Consider the following 17839-nt stretch of genomic DNA (forward strand, 5'->3'; position numbering starts at 1 on the left):
ACCTCCATCCAGGGCCCCAAACAGTCCTTCCAAGTGAGACAGAGGTTTACCTGCCTCTCTTCCAACCTAGTTTACTGCATCAGGTGCTCCTAATGTGGTCTTCTATACATCGGGGAGACCAAACGTAAACTTAGGGAACGGTTCATTGGGTATCTCAGCCGGGTCCTCAGGGGCCAACCGCCCATTTTAATTCCCCTTCCCACTCCCTTTCCGACATGATCATCCTTGACCTCCTCTATTGCCACAATATTGCCATAAGTTGGAGGAACAATACCTCATCTTCCGCCTGGGCAGCTTACAGAACTGAGTTCTCCAATTTTAAATAACCTCCCTTCCCATCCGCCGACTCCCTTCCCAGCCACTTCCCCTCCTCCTTGCCACCAACTAGATTCATTCCTCCCATTGACCAACCAGGTCCTACCCTCAGCCTGTCTCTACCTACCCCCACTTCACCTCCCTGCCCACGCTACTCCCTTTATCTGCAGCTCACCCCCCACACTCACCCCCCATCACTGAAGAAGGGTTACACCTGAAACACCGACTTCTCCACCTCCTGATGCTGCCTGGCTTTCTGTGTTCTTCTAGCCTCCTGCCTGTCTACTTAGGTGTCAATGGGGCACCCCAATATTCAGACGTGAGGGAGTGATTTAGAAGATGAAAATTGACTCATCCACTTTGTGCCTTTGGACAAAGTCTCCTCTAACAGACCAATGAGACGGTGACTCAGTGCCTCCAACTGTTCTCTCAGCACTCTTGTTGAATAAGGATAATGAGCAGTTATAATCAAATTTCAGTCAATCTATCTGGAGTTTAGCATTCGGGTTTCCTATTTGGAGGCTCTTTATTGATTGGCATTTCAAGACATTCCCAGGTGTAGATTATGGTTTGAGGTGTGGTGTTTTGTTCTCAGTGGTTATGTTTGTTGAAAGTCTTTATATCCCATGATGTGAAACTTTTAGAGATAATTAATGCCATCATCCATAGACTTCCCTCATTAGAATCCCTACAGTGTGGAAACAGGCCCTTCGGCCCAACAAGTTCACACCGCCCCTCCGAAGAGTAACCAACCTGACCCATTCCCCCACCCCATTATCCTTTATTTACCCCTGACTAATGCATCCAACTTACACATCCTTGAACACTATGGGCAATTTAGCATGGCCAATTCACCTAACTTGTAGATGTTTGGATTGTGAGAGGAAACCAGAGCACCCGGAGGAAACCCACACAGACACGGGGCGAAAGTGCAAACTCCACACTGACAGTCACCCAAAGCTGGAATCGAACCCGGGTCCCTAGCACTGCAAGGCAGCAGTGTGAACTGCTGAGCCACCATGCCACCCAAGAATGGTTGATCCAAAGTATGTCAAAATCATCTCTACTCTAACGTGAGATAAAGTCACAGAGAAACTTGTTTCGTTAGAGATGTTTTATGCCAAGTTTGTTTGTTGCCAGCTGCAAACCTAATGAAAACCAGCAACCAATGAGGTTACGGCTTCTCCTACCAACTTCCCAGTTGCTTCAAAGCTCTGCTCAGGTCATAGAGTCATAGACTAATTCACCATAGAATCAGACCTTTGGACTAGCAGACCAACAAACACCAAACTACACTAACCCTATTTACCTGTGCTTGGTCCATAGCCAATTCTGCCCTGACATTTTAAGTGCTCATCCAGATGTTTCTTAAATGTTGTGAGAGTACTTGCCTCCACCACCCTCTCAGGCAGCACATTCAATATAACTGAGACTTTTCATATCCTGGTGAATCTTCTCTGCATCCTCTCAAGTGCAATCGCATCTTTCCGATAATAGGGTGATCAGTTTTGCATACAGTATGACATCTCTGGCCTAATGAAGTTTCATAAAGTTGTAACAAGGTTTCAGTGACTAGGAGACAGTAAGGACTGCAGATGCTGGAAGCCACAGTCATTAGATGTGGAGCTGGAAAAGCACAGCAAGTCAGACAGCATCAGAGGAGCAGGAAAGTCAATGTTTTTGGCTGAAACCCTTCATTAGGGTTGAAGGGTGGATGAAAGGCTAATGATAGGAAACATCCCTTATGCTACCTGCTCCATCCTGTCTACCTGTGCTGATGCCCCCAGGCCCCATTGTTCATCAGTCCTTCCTAGCAACCTACCATTCAGTATGTATATCCTTCCCTTATTAGATCTCCCAACATGCACACTTATCAGGATTAAATTCCATCAGCATTTGCTCTGCCCAATTTACCAGCTGACCAATATCAGAGACCATCCTAAGGCCATCCTCCTCACTGTCAACAACATCACCAATTTTCATGCCATCTGCAAACTTACTAATTTCAATGCCTCCATTTCCATTCAATCACATCACATTATATCAGATTTATTCCATCTGAACCCTGAGGATTTCCTATTTGCCACAACAGCAACACTGCCAGAGAGACTGAAGTAATGACTGACAACATGCCCCCTACATGCATTTCCAGTTATCACAGTCACACTGTTAGATGCAGCTCAACGTGGTAGCAAATAGTACTTTTCTACATGGAAACCAGCTCCATGCGTAATGTGCTAATTCAGGGCAGTCATGGTGCATGGAAATCATTCTCCTGTAACCATGGTTACCTAGACACCAGCTCAAATATTGGGATAGTAGTGAGTCAAATATTAGTTGCAACTCTGGAGAAATGCCTCATGCCAATTTCCCCTTTTGACTCTCTGCCCTGATAATACTGAAATGAGCTAAAGGTGTAGCAACAATTATCAGAGACACCAAGAAATCAACTATCAGCATTTGGAATATCAAATCTCCTTGGCAACCTGTTCTTTCTCAATGTATATATCAGGCATCATAAGAAATAAGTAAAATAATCCATAAACGCAATAAGTTGGTGATTTTTCTTAGCACAACTACCAGTATCCAGAAAGTGTCAATAATCCCCAGAATACTTAGATTTACTGCTCAATCCACTGTGTATATCATGTCCAGTTAAAATGTCCATGGTTAATAAACTGAACTTAGAATAAAAAATACACTTTAGCTCAGCCAGCATAAAAAAGAAATTGTGGTAGTACCCCTCACTAGGGCTGATGTTTGATGTGTAGCCTCCTTCTGAAGGGTTAACTGGTCTTTTATTTGTGACCGACAGTCATAAAGTCATAGAATCATAAAGATAAACAGCATGGAAACAGACCCTTGAGTCCAACTCATCCATGCCGACCAGGTACCCTAAATTAACCTAATCCCATTTGCCAGAATTTGGCCCATACCTCTCTAAACCCTTCTTATTTATATACCCATTCAGATGCCTTTTAAAATGTTGTAATTGTACCAGCTTCCACCACTTCCTCGGCAGCTCATTCCATACACGTACCACCCTCTGTGTGAAAAGGTTTCCCCTGAGGTCCCTTTTAAATCTTTCCCCTCTCACCCTAAACCTATGCCCTCTAGATTTGGACACCCTGACCTTGGGGAAAGGACCTTGTCTATTTACCCTATCCATGCCCCTCATGATTTTATAAACCTCTATAAGATCACCCCTCAGCTGCCAGCACTCCAGGGTAAATAGCTCCAGCATATCCAGCCTCTCCTTTTCGCTCAAACCCTCCAACCCTGGCCATATCCTTATAAATCTTTTCTGAACCCTTTCAAGTTTCACAACATCCTTCCTAAAGCAAGGAGACCAGAATTGCACGCAGCATTCTAATAGCAGCCTAACCAATGTCCGGTATAACTGCAACATGACCTCCCAACACTTGCACTCAACCTGCACCAGAATGAATAGACATTGAACAGGCAGGTGACTGCACATTTAAACTCAGGATTCCTTCCTGAGGAGACAGATGTTAGAAGTGGCTGTCATTGAAATATGATCTGTTTCATCCAATGGCAGCTACCACTTTTACCTGAATATTCACCGTAAACATTATTCCATTTTAAAGGTCAGTGTTTTCCTGAAAAACTGAATGAGCACATATGCAAACAGGAGGGGTTATCGGAAATGAATTCAGCTTTTACTTTTCTGTACCCAGTGCCAGGGTAGGTAGAGGGGAAAACTCTAACATGAAACAGGGCAGAAATCACTTGTGATATTTGGTTGGGAAATCAGGAGTGGTTTATTCACTAATTGTGAGAAGAACTTGCATATTGCCAAGTTCTTATGAAATTGCACTATAGAAAAAAAAATTCTTATAGTATTGGAGGATAGAGAAGCAACATATAATGATGATTCAATAATGGGAATATTCAAAGGGATAGGATGAATAAAGCCACCCAGCCTATCAAAGTTGTCTACTACCCCAACTCTCCCACCAATAATCTCCTTCTCGATGGAATTGTTGCAAAACTGAAGCTAAATGTTGACAGTTGAGATCATGAAATCCACCTTGAGCTGCAGCTGTGAATTTGAATAAATCTGAATTTGAATGTAGGGTAGCCATAGAGAATAAACTCGGCAGATGAATCTCATTTGATTCAAATGAAATTTCAGTGTTAAATGCTTCCTGATCAATTGTTCACTATTTTTTTAAGAAACGAGGCTTCAGAGCTGTTTGGAAATGTTTAGTGTGCTACAGAGAATTTTATTGGAAATGTAATTTAATCATTAAACATTTTCTAACCTACAAGAATAAAATATTCATGTTTTATTCAATGGGGATTTTCAAAACCAGTTTCAGGCAGATTACAACACCTTAAAAGCTGTTGAAAAGAGCAAGCTTACAATTGCTTTATATGTCATACACAGATGTAACCTACTTCCCATGTAGATAAAACATTGCAAGTTGCTTACTACACAGGATGTTTCTTCCTTCAAATTAATAAATACTTTTTTGTTTGCAATATTTTATTTAAAGAAATAAATAAATCTGTTTGTGGATTAAAATAAAGCTGAGATCATTCAGAGTTTGGTACATACTTATAGCTGTCATGTGTTTTAAAATTAAACTAGTGCTTTGTACTTCAGAGTTTCAGAGAGTGATCGGTGGACACATCGCAACTTGGAAAGTATTAACAGGCTGTGACAAGGTGGATACAGACAACACGTTTTCCTGGCTGGTGAGTTTAGAACTGGCGGAAATAGTCTCAGAATAAGGCGTAAACCATTTAATTCTGAGATATGAGAGAATAGTGCATTTTGGGAATTCTCTATGAAGCTCAATCACTGAGCAGGTTCAAGACAGAAAATCAATATCTTCCTGGATACTAATGACATCATGGAATAGGGGGATAGCCTGGGAAAGTGGAGCTGAGGTGGATGATCACCCATGATCTAACTGAAAGGCAGATTGACTCAATGGGCCGAATATCCTACTAACGCTCTAATGTTTCCATAATTAGATTAGATTAGATTACTTTAGATTACTTTACAGTGTGGAAACAGGCCCTTCGGCCCAACAAGTCCACACCGACCCGCCGAAGCGCAAACCACCCATACCCCTACATTTACCTCTTACCTAACACTACGGACGACTTAGCATGGCAAATTCACCTGACCTGCACATCTTTGGACTGTGGGAGGAAACCGGAGCACCCGGAGGAAACCCACCGCAGACACGGGGAGAATGTGCAAACTCCACACAGTCGGTCGCCTGAGGCGGGAATTGAACCTGGATCTCTGGCGCTGTGAGGCAGCAGTGCTAACCACTGTGCCACCGTGCCGCCCACTATTTTGCCGCCCATTATTTTCCACAAAGGCAACAAATGTCCTCATAAGCAAAACATTGCATGTTAACAAACAGCATTGGCTCAATAATTCACTCTCTGCTACAGTTGATAATTATGACAGTCATAGTGCATTTTATGTCTCAATGTAATAAGATAAACCCTACATTGTGGTTATCAATATTCAAAATTCTGTCGTGGGCACCTTAAAAAGGCTGACCTGGAATTTCCTGGAAAGTTCTGACAAAACGACATTGTAAGAGGAGACCTGCAGTGGTTTCAGCGTAGACATACATGTGTAACTGATTTACAAAGATTTCAAGCCAAAACATAGTTACATTTTCTTAGCATTTCCTTGTTTGTTAAATAAGTCCAGATTTCTCTGGAAACTATTCCAACTCTTAATCGCTCAATTCCTTACAGCTGTCTTAATCCTTCAAAGTTCTACACCCTCTTCCTGGGCTGTTTTGGCACACTTTAAAGGGTTGCATTCAATTTAGAAAAGCAGAAAAATACAAAAGTAGAATCTTTTTAAAAGGTGTGAAACCAATGAATATTGATGTTCGGAGAGATTTGAATGTGCTTGTACAAGAAACCCCGAAATTTAGCGTGTGTTTACTGCAAACAATTAAGAAGGCAAATAGTATGTTGATCATTATTGCAAGGAGATTGGAGTACAAGGATAAGGCAAGGTTTTTGATGGGAATGCAACTATATCTGCATTTGAGTAAATAGTCTCAAGATATTTTCCTGGATTAAATGGATTATCCCGTGATGACAGGCTGACAAAATTGGACCTTTGGTGCCAAGAGTTTGGAAGAATGAAAGGTGACCTCAAGGGACATTTGGAAATTCTGAAGGAATTTGACAAAGTAAACACTGAAAGTTTGTATTCTCTGGTTGGGAAATCTAAAATGCAAGAGAACAGTCTCAGGGTAAAGGGTCGATCATTTAGGATCGAGATAAAGAGCAAATACTTCAGTCAAAGGTTTATGAATCTTTGGAGTTCTCAAACTTGGAAAGTTGCAGATGCTCCATCATTGACTATAATTACCTGGGAAACACAAATACCTGGCCTCTCATTAAATGAAAAGGTAGGGGAGCAGTCAGGAAAGTGGAGTAAAGACCAAAATCATCCGTAATCAGGTTGAATTCAGAGCAAGCTCAATGGGCCATACATTGCACCCCTGATCCTATCTATTGAGTCTTACATTTTTGTTTCCTGCTATTAAATGTTCAATATATTTATAATAGATTTTCAATAGCATTATCAAGAAATGTTCTTTACTAAAAATAAAGACCAATTAATTGTCAAATTATTTATCCCAAATTACCTCTATACTCCAGGAAATGAACCTTGTAATTTTCCTTTGCATTACTCCATTTTGAGATGACTGCAATAGCGCAAACTTAATTCTTAATTGTCTGATAAGGCAAAAAGTCAAGCAGAAAGTAAAAGGGTGAGATTTTGAAAGCATTTGACAATAATGTGCAGTGAGCCAAAAGTCACATAAAGTATCAGCATGGTTCAAACTCCTCAGGTTTCAACAATTATTTCAAAGTGACTGGAACCAAGTCCCAATTAACAATATAGTAACAAATGATGCTCAACAGATCACTGTGAAAGAAGTTTTAAAAAGCGCATAAATTGCATGTTTTTGTAATGTTGCTGATGTTACATTTTATTCTTTCTTTAAATGAGTAAAGAAGTCAAGCTAAGGTTTAAAGCAGGAGCTAGAAATACCTAGTTCAATGTTTACGTCATTTTGCATATAATTTTATATTCTTATAAATTCAAATTTAATGGTAGAAAATGCAATCAAAGCATTTTGAAATCTAGTCTACATAAAAACTTGGGGGCATGTCGATTTAAGAGGTAAACAGCTATGGTAGGGTGATTAAAATGGTGGACTTCAATCATTGCCAGAACACCTAAAACAAATAGCATTTTGGAAGGTTACCAATGTCTGTTTAATAGATTCAAAATAATAGAGATAAAGTCATATAAACAACACATGGGCTTACTTAGGTGGAAACATGGGATTGGGTTTTCCTTCCATGTTGTGGAGGAATGGTGAGGATCATGACAAAATAACCTAAAATGAAAAATGTAATTGTCAAAGGTGAGACAAATTCTCCTGATTGGCTCCTAAAATGGTGGCTTCAGAGTTCACACATTTGCCCCCTCATTAAAACCCCAACTCGCTCTATTTACATCCCAATGTCAATACTGCTCTGCTTCACCAAGGAACTAGGGGTGGTGTGAATACCTGATACTGAAACAGAACAGGTACCTGATGGGTGCAGCTTATCAAAAGCTTCTCCTGGTCATTGTCCTCCTTCTGCACAGGTCTCTGCACTCTCCAGCTTCACCACATCACCATGCCTTCTCTCAGACCAATTTAAACACTATTTCAAGACTTCAACACTTTATTTTGGAGCCGACTTCAAAGTCATATCCTAAACCTTGACAAGTAAATGCTGCAAACATGGCACTGCAGCCATAAGTGGTTTATAGCGGTTCATTTCTAATGCCTTGCAATCCATTACATTGACAAATTTCTTTCCAAATAAGCAGTTGTGAAATTGTGTGATGCCAACCACCAGAGTTAACGTCTCGAGCTCTGTATTAAAATAGTTGGTTTGTGAAAATGACAAAGCTTTTGAACGAAAAGCAATGGATATCTCACCGTGCAAAAAACAGGCACCTATGTCTTTTTGCAATGAGTTTACTTCCAGAGTCGTGTCCTTCCTGTAGTTGTAGTATTACAGTAGGTAAGAATTTGTTGACACTACCTACTTCAGAGAATCGATGGTGTGTTGGTGGGTTACCTTGCCACACATTAGAGACCTGGGAGAAAGTGAGGACCACAGATGCTGGGAAAGCACAGCAGGTCAGGCAGCATACAAGGAGCAGGAGAATTGACTATTGGGCATAATTCCTTCATCAGGAATGAGGCTTGTGGGCTGGGGCTAAAAGATAAATGGCAGGCGGGTGGGGTGGGTAGATGAGAAAACGATAGGTGAATGAAGGTGAGGAGAAGGTGATAGGTCAGATAGGAAGTGATGGACAGTTCCGGAAACAGGTCTGGGACACCCGCAGCCATCAACCCCACCACCCCGTGGCTGAGTACTTCAACTCCCTCTCCCACTCCGTCAAGGATATGTAGGTTCTGTGCCTCCTCCACTGCCAAACCATTACCACCCGATGCCTGGAGGCAGAATGCCTCATGTTCTGCCTTGGGACTCTGCAACCACATGGGATAAATGTGGATTTCACCAGCTTCCTCATTTCCAACCCCCACATTATCCCAGTCCCAAACCTCCAACTCAGCACTGCCCTCCTGACCTGTCCATCACTCCCCTCTCTGACCTATCACCTTCCCCCTGACCTCATCCATCTATTGCTTTCTCAGCTACCCACCCCACTCCCGTCCCATTTATCTCTCAGCCCGAGCCCAAAAGCCTCATTCCTGATGAAGGGCTTATGCCCAAAATGTCGATTCCCCTGCTCCTCAGATGCTGTCCGGCCTGCTGTGCTTTCACAGCAACCCACTCTTGACACACATTAAAGACCTCCTTCTTGAGCAAATCTCTCACTAGAGATACCTTTACTGCAAAGTTGGAAATACATGGTGAGAGGAAGTTGAAAAATTGTAGGCAAATCACAGATCCTCGTTATCCTGTGGGCTGGGCATTTGTTTAACATCCTTGATCTTTCATGGATCAGGACAGATTCCATGTATGGAGCAAACAAACCCAATGAAGTTTATCTGGCTAACTGTAACCTGGCATTTTGTGCTGCCAATCCATAGCCAAAAGCTTGCCTTCCATTTTTCTTGATGCTCTGAGGATTTCCGTTTTATTAAAGGAGAATGCAGAGCTTGGTTGGTCCTTTATTTTGCCCAGTTTACTGTTCTGTCCTTTTTACTTTTTCTTCCTTTTTGCTTTTATTTTAGCTTATTTTTCGTGGCTGTGGCCTCTGTCAGGTGAGTCTGCAGTTTAAAGAGATGAGTGCCTGTAGTGGCTGGTTTTAGCCACTGGACAAAAGTTGCACCAAACAAGTCGGTGATGAGATCACAGCAGCTCTTGTGAATTAAAAAACCCAGCCAACCTCTGCCCACAGGTCAGTTGCTCTAGGTCAGAACATCACACTTCAGTGTTTAAAACTCTGCTGTTATGAACAGATTAGCAGTATAGTTCAGTACACAAAATCCTTTGACTTTTGACATCAGTTTTAAGCCAGCAAGAAGTCTTATAGCTGCTGATATTATATTTAAACCTGTAAGAAGCATTTTGACTGTTATATCTTAACTTATATGTTAGGAGGCAGACTGAAATTATTTTTAAAAAATATTTTTGCAACAGAGATAGAGGGACACCAACTTGAGAGGTCTGGATCTTTCAGTAGAGAGAAGATAAATCTGCTTCTTGGCTATTTAAGTTAGAGAACTGTTTTCATACCATCTTCTTATGGTTGGTCATCTGAATGCTTATGATCCAGGGTCTAAGCAATCAACTAGTGAACTAAAAATTGGTCATCATTGTGCAGAAGGCATTGTACTATCATTGACGAATCAGAATGATTGTGAGGAGAACCCATCTAGTTTTGTGATGTGGATGGTATGATACAGAACGGTGTTTCTCTGACATTTGTTTCCTTCACCAATTATATTTGAGTCTTTTCTGTTTTCCTTTCTCTGGTTGTGTACGTATGGGAACATAAAACAGATATAGTAATCAATTAGCAACTTTTTTTCTTCTTTTGTCATTGGTTAAGAAAATCAGTTTGACTATATTAAATAGTTTAATTTCATAATGGCAAAAGCCCCATGTGTTTTTCTTCTAGGCTGAATCTGACAGTCAGGTGAATTAGGCATTTTGGTAGTTTAAATTTTCATATTTGTGATAACTCCAGAAATGGGAGGCATGATATCAATGCACACTTTCAAGCAAGACATGAGAGCATTCAGCACCTGATCCTTGTCATCCCACAGCTATGCCCTCATAATGGCTGTTAGATCATTATTTATTTACTTCAATGTGCGCTATCTAACAATGCATTTTGTTAAGAAAGCTGTTTGCATTCAAATAGAAAGCCTTCAATTTTGTCTTTTTGTCATCTTTGTAACAACTAGTCTTGACTTTTGTTCTGTTTTTTGGTTTATTCTCTCTACCCTTTTCTGCCATTCTGACCTTCAGTTCCCATATTACTATCTTGCTGTCCTGCCTCAACTCTACCTCTTCATTTGCTATATCTACAAGATCTTGACCACCAATCCTGTGCCCCCCTCACACCCTCACCACCCCAACCCTGATACCGTAATGCTGTCTTTACTTCTTCAGTTATATGACTCGCTAGAACACCAGTCCCACCAGTTCAGGTGGAGAGCATCCCAATGGTACAGATCCTACATTCACCACTTCTGGTGCTACTACCTCATGAACTGGACCCCACTTTTTCCACAACAATCATTGACATAGTCTGAGTCAAAGAGTCTTTGAGGGGACTTCACAACTAGATTTTTGAAAGTCAAGAATTGGAATCACTTGCAAAGGAAAGAGAGTTTTAATGAAATTTGGTGATATTCTGCGCCATTAACCTTTGGGGTGGGTATCTGTCTTAACCTTTTAAAGTGCAGACTGGGAGGTGTTCAACCATAGATTTGTCTCTTCATTTATATATACCTCATGTTTACCTGAATATTACAGTCTCAGATGTAGATTTGATTTAGAATCACTGGGCAAAACCTTGCCAGCTATGGAACAATGTGAGCATTGGCAAGAAAGCTGTCAACTTGGAAATCAGAAATCCATTCAGAAAGAGTGTTAACATGATAACAGAGCACTGATCACCTGAACAAAAGACCTTGTTAAACAAAATGTCTCTCTGAGGTAGCACCATAAATTTGAAAGGCTTTTATCTGGTGCCAAACCTATAGGTGCACTTTTGACACATGAACAAATCCATAGCTATTGCCCCATCTTATAAGAATAGTCATAATTGCTATGGTGGTTCATTGAATTTGAGGTACACAAACTATTACCTTCATTATCAATGTCTATTAACTTATCCAGGAAATCCTTCACACAGCTGACACTTTGTAAAATGAATGGATGAAGGGGTGTCATCCACTGTTCTTTTCCATGTCCCAACTGAAGTCCTAGGTTACCGATACTTTGAACGGCCTGAAAGGGAAAACACAAGTCAATCTCTTACCCAAGCAATATTAACGGTATTTACATGTGTCTAACTGAAATGATGTTAATACACAGCCATTGACAGACCATGCCCACTGTCAGCAGGATCTAGAACATGGGTATTTTTAATAGGATTGGATGTACCAGGTTCAGAACTGAAAGCAGGAGAAACATTTCCTTTTCCACAGTGCATTTTAAGACTGAGTTAGTGATTGAAGTAGAGTTCAGATGAACATTCAAAATAGGTTAGAATATAAAAATTGTGTGTGTACGTATGATTATGACTGCTGCTAATATAGAATCATGAGTAGACAGGCAGAAGGCTGGAAGAACACAGCAAGGCCGGCAGCATCAGGTGTAACCATTCTTCTGGATTGGAGGGTGGGTGTAGGGGGAGTTGCAGATAAAGGGGTGGCGGGGTCAGGGTGCTGAAGTGGGGATAGGTGAAGATAGGTAGAGGGTTTGGTCAATGGGAGGAATGAATCCGGTTGACGGCAGGGTGCATTGGAAGGGAGGGGGAAGGGCTGGGAAGGGAGTCAGGTGATGGGAAGGGTGGTTATTTGAAATTGGAGAATGCAATGTTGAGTCCGCTGGGCTGTAGGTTGCCCTGGCAGAAGATGAGATGTTGTTCCTCTAATTTGTGGTTTGGTTCATTGTGGCTATGGAAGAGGCCAAGGATGGTCATGTCAGAAAGGGAGTGGGAAGGGGAATTAAAATGGGCGGCAGCGTTACACCCGAAACGTTGACTTCTCCACCACCTGATGCTGCCTGGCTTGCTGTGTTCTTCCAGCCTCCTGCCTATCTACTTTGGAGTCCAGCATCTGCAGTTTTTTTTATCTCTAATATGGAATCATAAGCACAAACACTGAACTAATTTGGCTGCAGTGACTTTGTTCCTTAAACATTTCATTTCAGCATGTTAAAATCAAATTTTTGTTAAGCCTATAACCAACTCCTTTGAATATAGTTTACACATCTGTACCAATGACCCTCCTCTGTTATTGTCTCCCCAAATATTTTGATTTAATCAGTCTATAAAAGGACTTTTCTAGGACTTTTGTGGCACAGTGATAGTGTATCTATCTCTAGACCAGGAGGCCTGGTTTGGAGTCACTTGTGCTCCAGAGATGTGTAACAATGTTACTGAGTGGGTTGATTAGAAAATAAATATAAAGGGATACCCCTGTTTGACTATGTTACTCTGGTACAGCCGGTGTCCTAACCTGAACTATAAACCTGGTTTCCTCTTATTACCATTGACTGATCCATTGTTAATTTCTGACAGCTTCTATTTATTCCATCATTATAATTATCAGAATAAACAGCATCAGCCAGATTCTGATCACAAAAGAGCTCAAAAACAAAGATCATATTGTACAAAATCTGCACAGGTCGAGCAACTCACTGTTGATACTGCAGTTAAATTAATAATGAATAAAGTAGTGTTATGAAGAATCCATGCAGAAATAAAAAACTCTTTTTGGTACTGAACCAGTTAATTGAAGATTGACAGCAAGGACTGAATTATGTTTGTGCATCCATTTGTGTATATGATCAATGTAACACGAGAAACCTATTGAATGCATGATGAAAGCTGGCACTGACTATATGACATCTGTTAGTAGCTGAGCTGAAACTATACATAGTTTCAATAAACTACAGGAATCTTGAAATGCTGGTTCTGGCAGAATGTCTGAACTGGAGCGAGATATATCAAAATTAAATAAATTCAAACTGAAGAGAAACAGGATACTCAGACAGACTTCTTGTACAAATTCTTTCAACCAGACTGAAATCACACTCCATTGGATTATAAAGGAACGTGATCTCTGTGTTTATCAGTGGAAGGAAACTCCTGTCAAGTGGTTTACAATAAATCATTAAAACATTAACTGCTAGGGAATCAATAAAAAGAGAACTGAAAATGCTAGAAATCTGAATTACAAACAGAAAATGCTGACATTCCAACAGGAGTCATTCCAAGATAGAGAAGAACACAGTGCAGACAGCAAATAGTTCAAGTATTCCAGCCTCTGTCGTCTGTGAAGGAATACTTCCTCCAAAATATCCTTATACTTGCTGCTGCCTACCCAATTTCCAGCCACTCTTCCCTGGTAGATTCCTGTGCAATCATACCAGATACAACATTTCTCAATTCACCATCATGCTGGGTCCTAAACACTTCTGTGTAAGGCACCAACCTAAATGCTGTAATTACCAGAGATAGTTCAGGCCCCTCCCTCTTCCTGGTGTGGTGGTTACAGGGTAGCAAGCCAGACAGCACAATTTCAAACCCCAACAAATGAAACTGAATCCAATAATGTGCAATCACTAGAAAACAACTAATATTTTTCAGGAAGAGAAACTTATTTCATCCAGTCTTTATATGCTTCTAATTCCATTCAATGTGGTTTATTTAAAATGCCCTGTGAAGTACCCCAGTAAAATATTTTGTTGTTTTCTTGAAGCAGCTGATTTACTCTTGATTTAAAAAAAAACTCTAAATGCTGCTGATGCTGGAAATCTGAATCAAACCCAGAAAATATCAGAGAAACTCAGGAGGTCTGAGCACATTCGTTGAGAGCGAGACAGAATTAAGGTTTCGAGGCCCATAAGACGATTGTTCAGATCTTCAGAAGTCATTTCTCTCTCCACAGTTGCTGTCAGCTCTGCTGAGTTTCTCCCGTCTTTGTATTTGTTTTAACTTCTCTTGACAACTAGGAATGGGCCATACTTGCTGTTGATACTAAAAATGAAAACAAAGCACTGTAGAAGCCAAATGCAAGATAGGTGGTGATTTCTGCTGAATGTTCTTCTGTTCTGAACCAGCTTTTGCTGCTATTGCCATTGGATTGTCCTGTTGAATGTTATAAATCTTATGAATGCTGGATGTGGGAAGGTATCATAGTACGCACTATCAACTCTCCCTACTCAATCTCCTCTTTGAAGGTTTTGCTGAGAAACATGAGAAAATAATGGAGTATTGGATCACTTGATCACCGTTCTCTCACCACTGGTGACAGCTCACTGTCAGGTTATACCTTGACATTTATCTGTTGCTCAACACTGAAGGAGTTACAAAAAGTCACCTTTGCCAAAAGCAGTAGGGTTCTTCCTGTCCTTGTGTCGGCATGATGGTCTCTCAGGCTGAAGAGTTTGGGTGTTAAAATGGCCGGGGCAAAAAACCTCAGAAAGAGGAACCCACTAATAGCCAAATACTTGACATCCTAAAAAACAAAATGAACACAAAATCAATCAGCACAAACTACTGCTTGTGAAATTATTGACCCTGCAAGCCTGTGTATGTGTGTGTGTGTGTGTGTGTGTATATATATATATCCACTAATCTTTGATCCCACTCAATTTACATATATCGGATTTTGAGTATTTAGTGCCAATTATCAATTGCTTTATCAAAAACATTTTCGGTTTTGATCCTCCTGTCATCAGGTTATATACTACATTTCCGTGACAGTTCTAATAAATGTACATAGTTTTAATTTCTGTCCTATTCAACACAGAAGTGTTGAGATAGATATGTGTCATCGAATTAATGAGTGCAGTGTCAGATCATTTAGTCCATGATGTAAGTGTCAACTGTTTAAAAGGGCTAATTAATCCCACTGTCCTCTCCCTTTCTCCACAATGCTGGACATTTTTCTTTCTGGTTCATCATAAATTTCATATATTTCATCATAATTTAAAGAGATCCGGAAGTTACTCGGTGACAAGTTGTCACGATTCACATTGTATGAGCATTGTTGAGAGGGATCCAGTTTATCATTACAATAGTGGTATAAAAAAATTACAATTTTTTTATTCTGAAACAATACTGACTATTTTCAAGTTCTATTGTATAGCAGGGCTTTACCTCACTGTCAGACACTGAATGCTGCTGTAATAATTTTCCTAAATGGTGTGCGATGGGAATGTTGGAGTATTTGAACACTCTCCCAACAGGGTTTACACAATGACCGCAGCAAATGTTACCCTGATAATTTATAGAAAAGTACCAAAACTGAAATAATCATTTTAACTTAATGCTGAAGAACATCTTTTTCAACATGCGGATTTCCAAGACACTAATTTTTCACATTATTCAAAACTATGCCTCTTCTGACTCCCTTCTCAGTTACTCCCCATTCCAGGTTCCTTGATCAGAATGGAATTAGTGGTGTGTAACCTCTGTGTTTTGTTTAACCCTGAGCTAGGCTTTGGATTCCTTGTTCTATCCACCATACTCGCCTACTTCCAACTCTGCCTGTTTCTGCCGTCATTCACTCCTTCATCAGAAAGACGTTTACTCACACTTTCAACAACTCCAGGGTCCTCCTGCATCTGCTTCACCACAAGCCCCTCACCCCACAAGCTCAGTTTCGTGCTGGACACATCACATCCTGCTCTGAGACACACTCCCCTGTCCTCAAAAGCCTCTACAAACTGAGTTAGGATACTTGTTACATTAAAGACACCACACAGATTTATGTCATTGTTATTTATACTGGCACATGACTCCATTCTTCATTAAGCAGTGAAGTAATATCAAAACTCTCAGAGTAGCAAATGAGCCCTTGTTTCAATGGTGCTGCATGCCTCCAAAACCATATATTACAAATAAAAGACAGTGTGTCTGCATCTGATGAAATTTCATCAGGAATTAAATGCGTGATGATTTGAAAGGTAATGAAGCAGATGGGTTTTTATAACAATCAATAATGTTTACATGGTTGCCAGCTTTTTCTCTTTCAAATGCCAGATTTTTAAAGAATTTTTAAAGAACCCCAGCTGCGGTGGGGTTCGAACCTGGGCTCCCAGGGCATTAAGGCGAAAGTGAGGACTGCAGATGCTGGAGATTAGAGTCGCGAGTGTGGTGCTGGAAAACCACAGCAGGTCAGGCAGCATCCGAGGAGCAGGAGAGTTGATGTTTCGGTCAAAATCCCTTCATCAGGATGAGAGGAAGGGAGATGGTACTCAAAAGAGCTTGGTAGTCAAAATTGTGTGTGTGTGTGGGGGGGGGGGGAAACGACCCTAAGGAAATAGTGAGCCAAGTTGCTATATTCTCCACTTTTTGGTGCTTGGCCTGGGCTGGTAATGGATATTAGGTGAGATCTTGTGGGCGGATCACCTGAAACTCTTCTCAACTGATAAATGTCAATTGACATCGGGTAATGAAGAGAGTCGAGTCTTGTATGTGTACCTTACCTTGAAGAGAGTCCACCTTTAAAGACTCCTCATGCTGCACAATGTTGTGACTCTATCTCCCAGTTTGTCTGCTATGGGTTTGCAGCTGCACACAGTGAGACCAATTGGTTTGTTAGAATTAATGAATCATAGAATTGTTCAGGTACAGACGGAGGCCATTCTGCCTGCATTGATTGCCCAAATGAGCACCATGACTTAGTGCCAACCTTCCGCCTTTTGCCCAGACCCCCTTATATTGTTTCTATTTAAATTATCATACAGTGCCCTCCTGAATACCTCAATTGAACCTGGCTTTGCCACACTTCCATATAGTGCATTGCCAACCCAAATTACTCACCTTTGAAAAAGATAATTCAATTTGTCCTTATCCTATCTATCCAGTCCTGTCATGAATAAGAAAAATTCTATCAGACATCCTCTTTGGTTCTTCTATCCTATGAAAACAGTCCTAACTTCTTCAAACTATTCTCATAACTGAAGTTACTCCTCCTTGGGAACCATTCTTGTAAATCCCTTCTGCACTCTCCACAAAGCATTCACATCCTTACTATTGTGTGGTGCAAAGAACTGAACACAATATTCCAGCTGAGGTCCACCTGACTCGAAGCAGTCCTGTAGAAGCCCTTTCGTTACCTCAGACCATCACTGCAGTACTTTGTGCACTGGGTCCTCATGCTTCAGTTTCTGCTTGTGAGCCAGAAGGAGGAGCACAACATTGTGATCTGATTTTCCAAAATACAGATGGAGAGTGGAGCGTTAGGCATCTTTGGGACAGGTGACATGTTGGTGCTAT

At 40.8% G+C, this 17839-nt stretch overlaps 1 protein-coding gene across 2 annotated transcripts in view; it reads right to left on the reverse strand.

The window, feature by feature from the left end:
* Positions 1–17839, reverse strand: part of rasal1a (RAS protein activator like 1a (GAP1 like)) — a 271746-nt gene that overhangs the window by 29115 nt on the left and 224792 nt on the right. For both annotated transcript variants that reach the window (XM_043715652.2, XM_043715650.2), the window contains exons 15-16: positions 14934–15071; positions 11691–11832 (exon numbers count right to left, since the gene is read on the reverse strand). In XM_043715652.2, coding sequence (XP_043571587.1) covers positions 11691–11832; positions 14934–15071 — 280 coding nt within the window. The remainder of the gene's footprint in view (positions 1–11690; positions 11833–14933; positions 15072–17839) is intronic.

The sequence above is a fragment of the Chiloscyllium plagiosum genome, unplaced genomic scaffold, assembly GCF_037043375.1.
Source record: "Chiloscyllium plagiosum isolate Xiang-an unplaced genomic scaffold, Cpla_swu_hap1 HiC_scaffold_24, whole genome shotgun sequence".
Classification (NCBI taxonomy): domain Eukaryota; kingdom Metazoa; phylum Chordata; class Chondrichthyes; order Orectolobiformes; family Hemiscylliidae; genus Chiloscyllium; species Chiloscyllium plagiosum.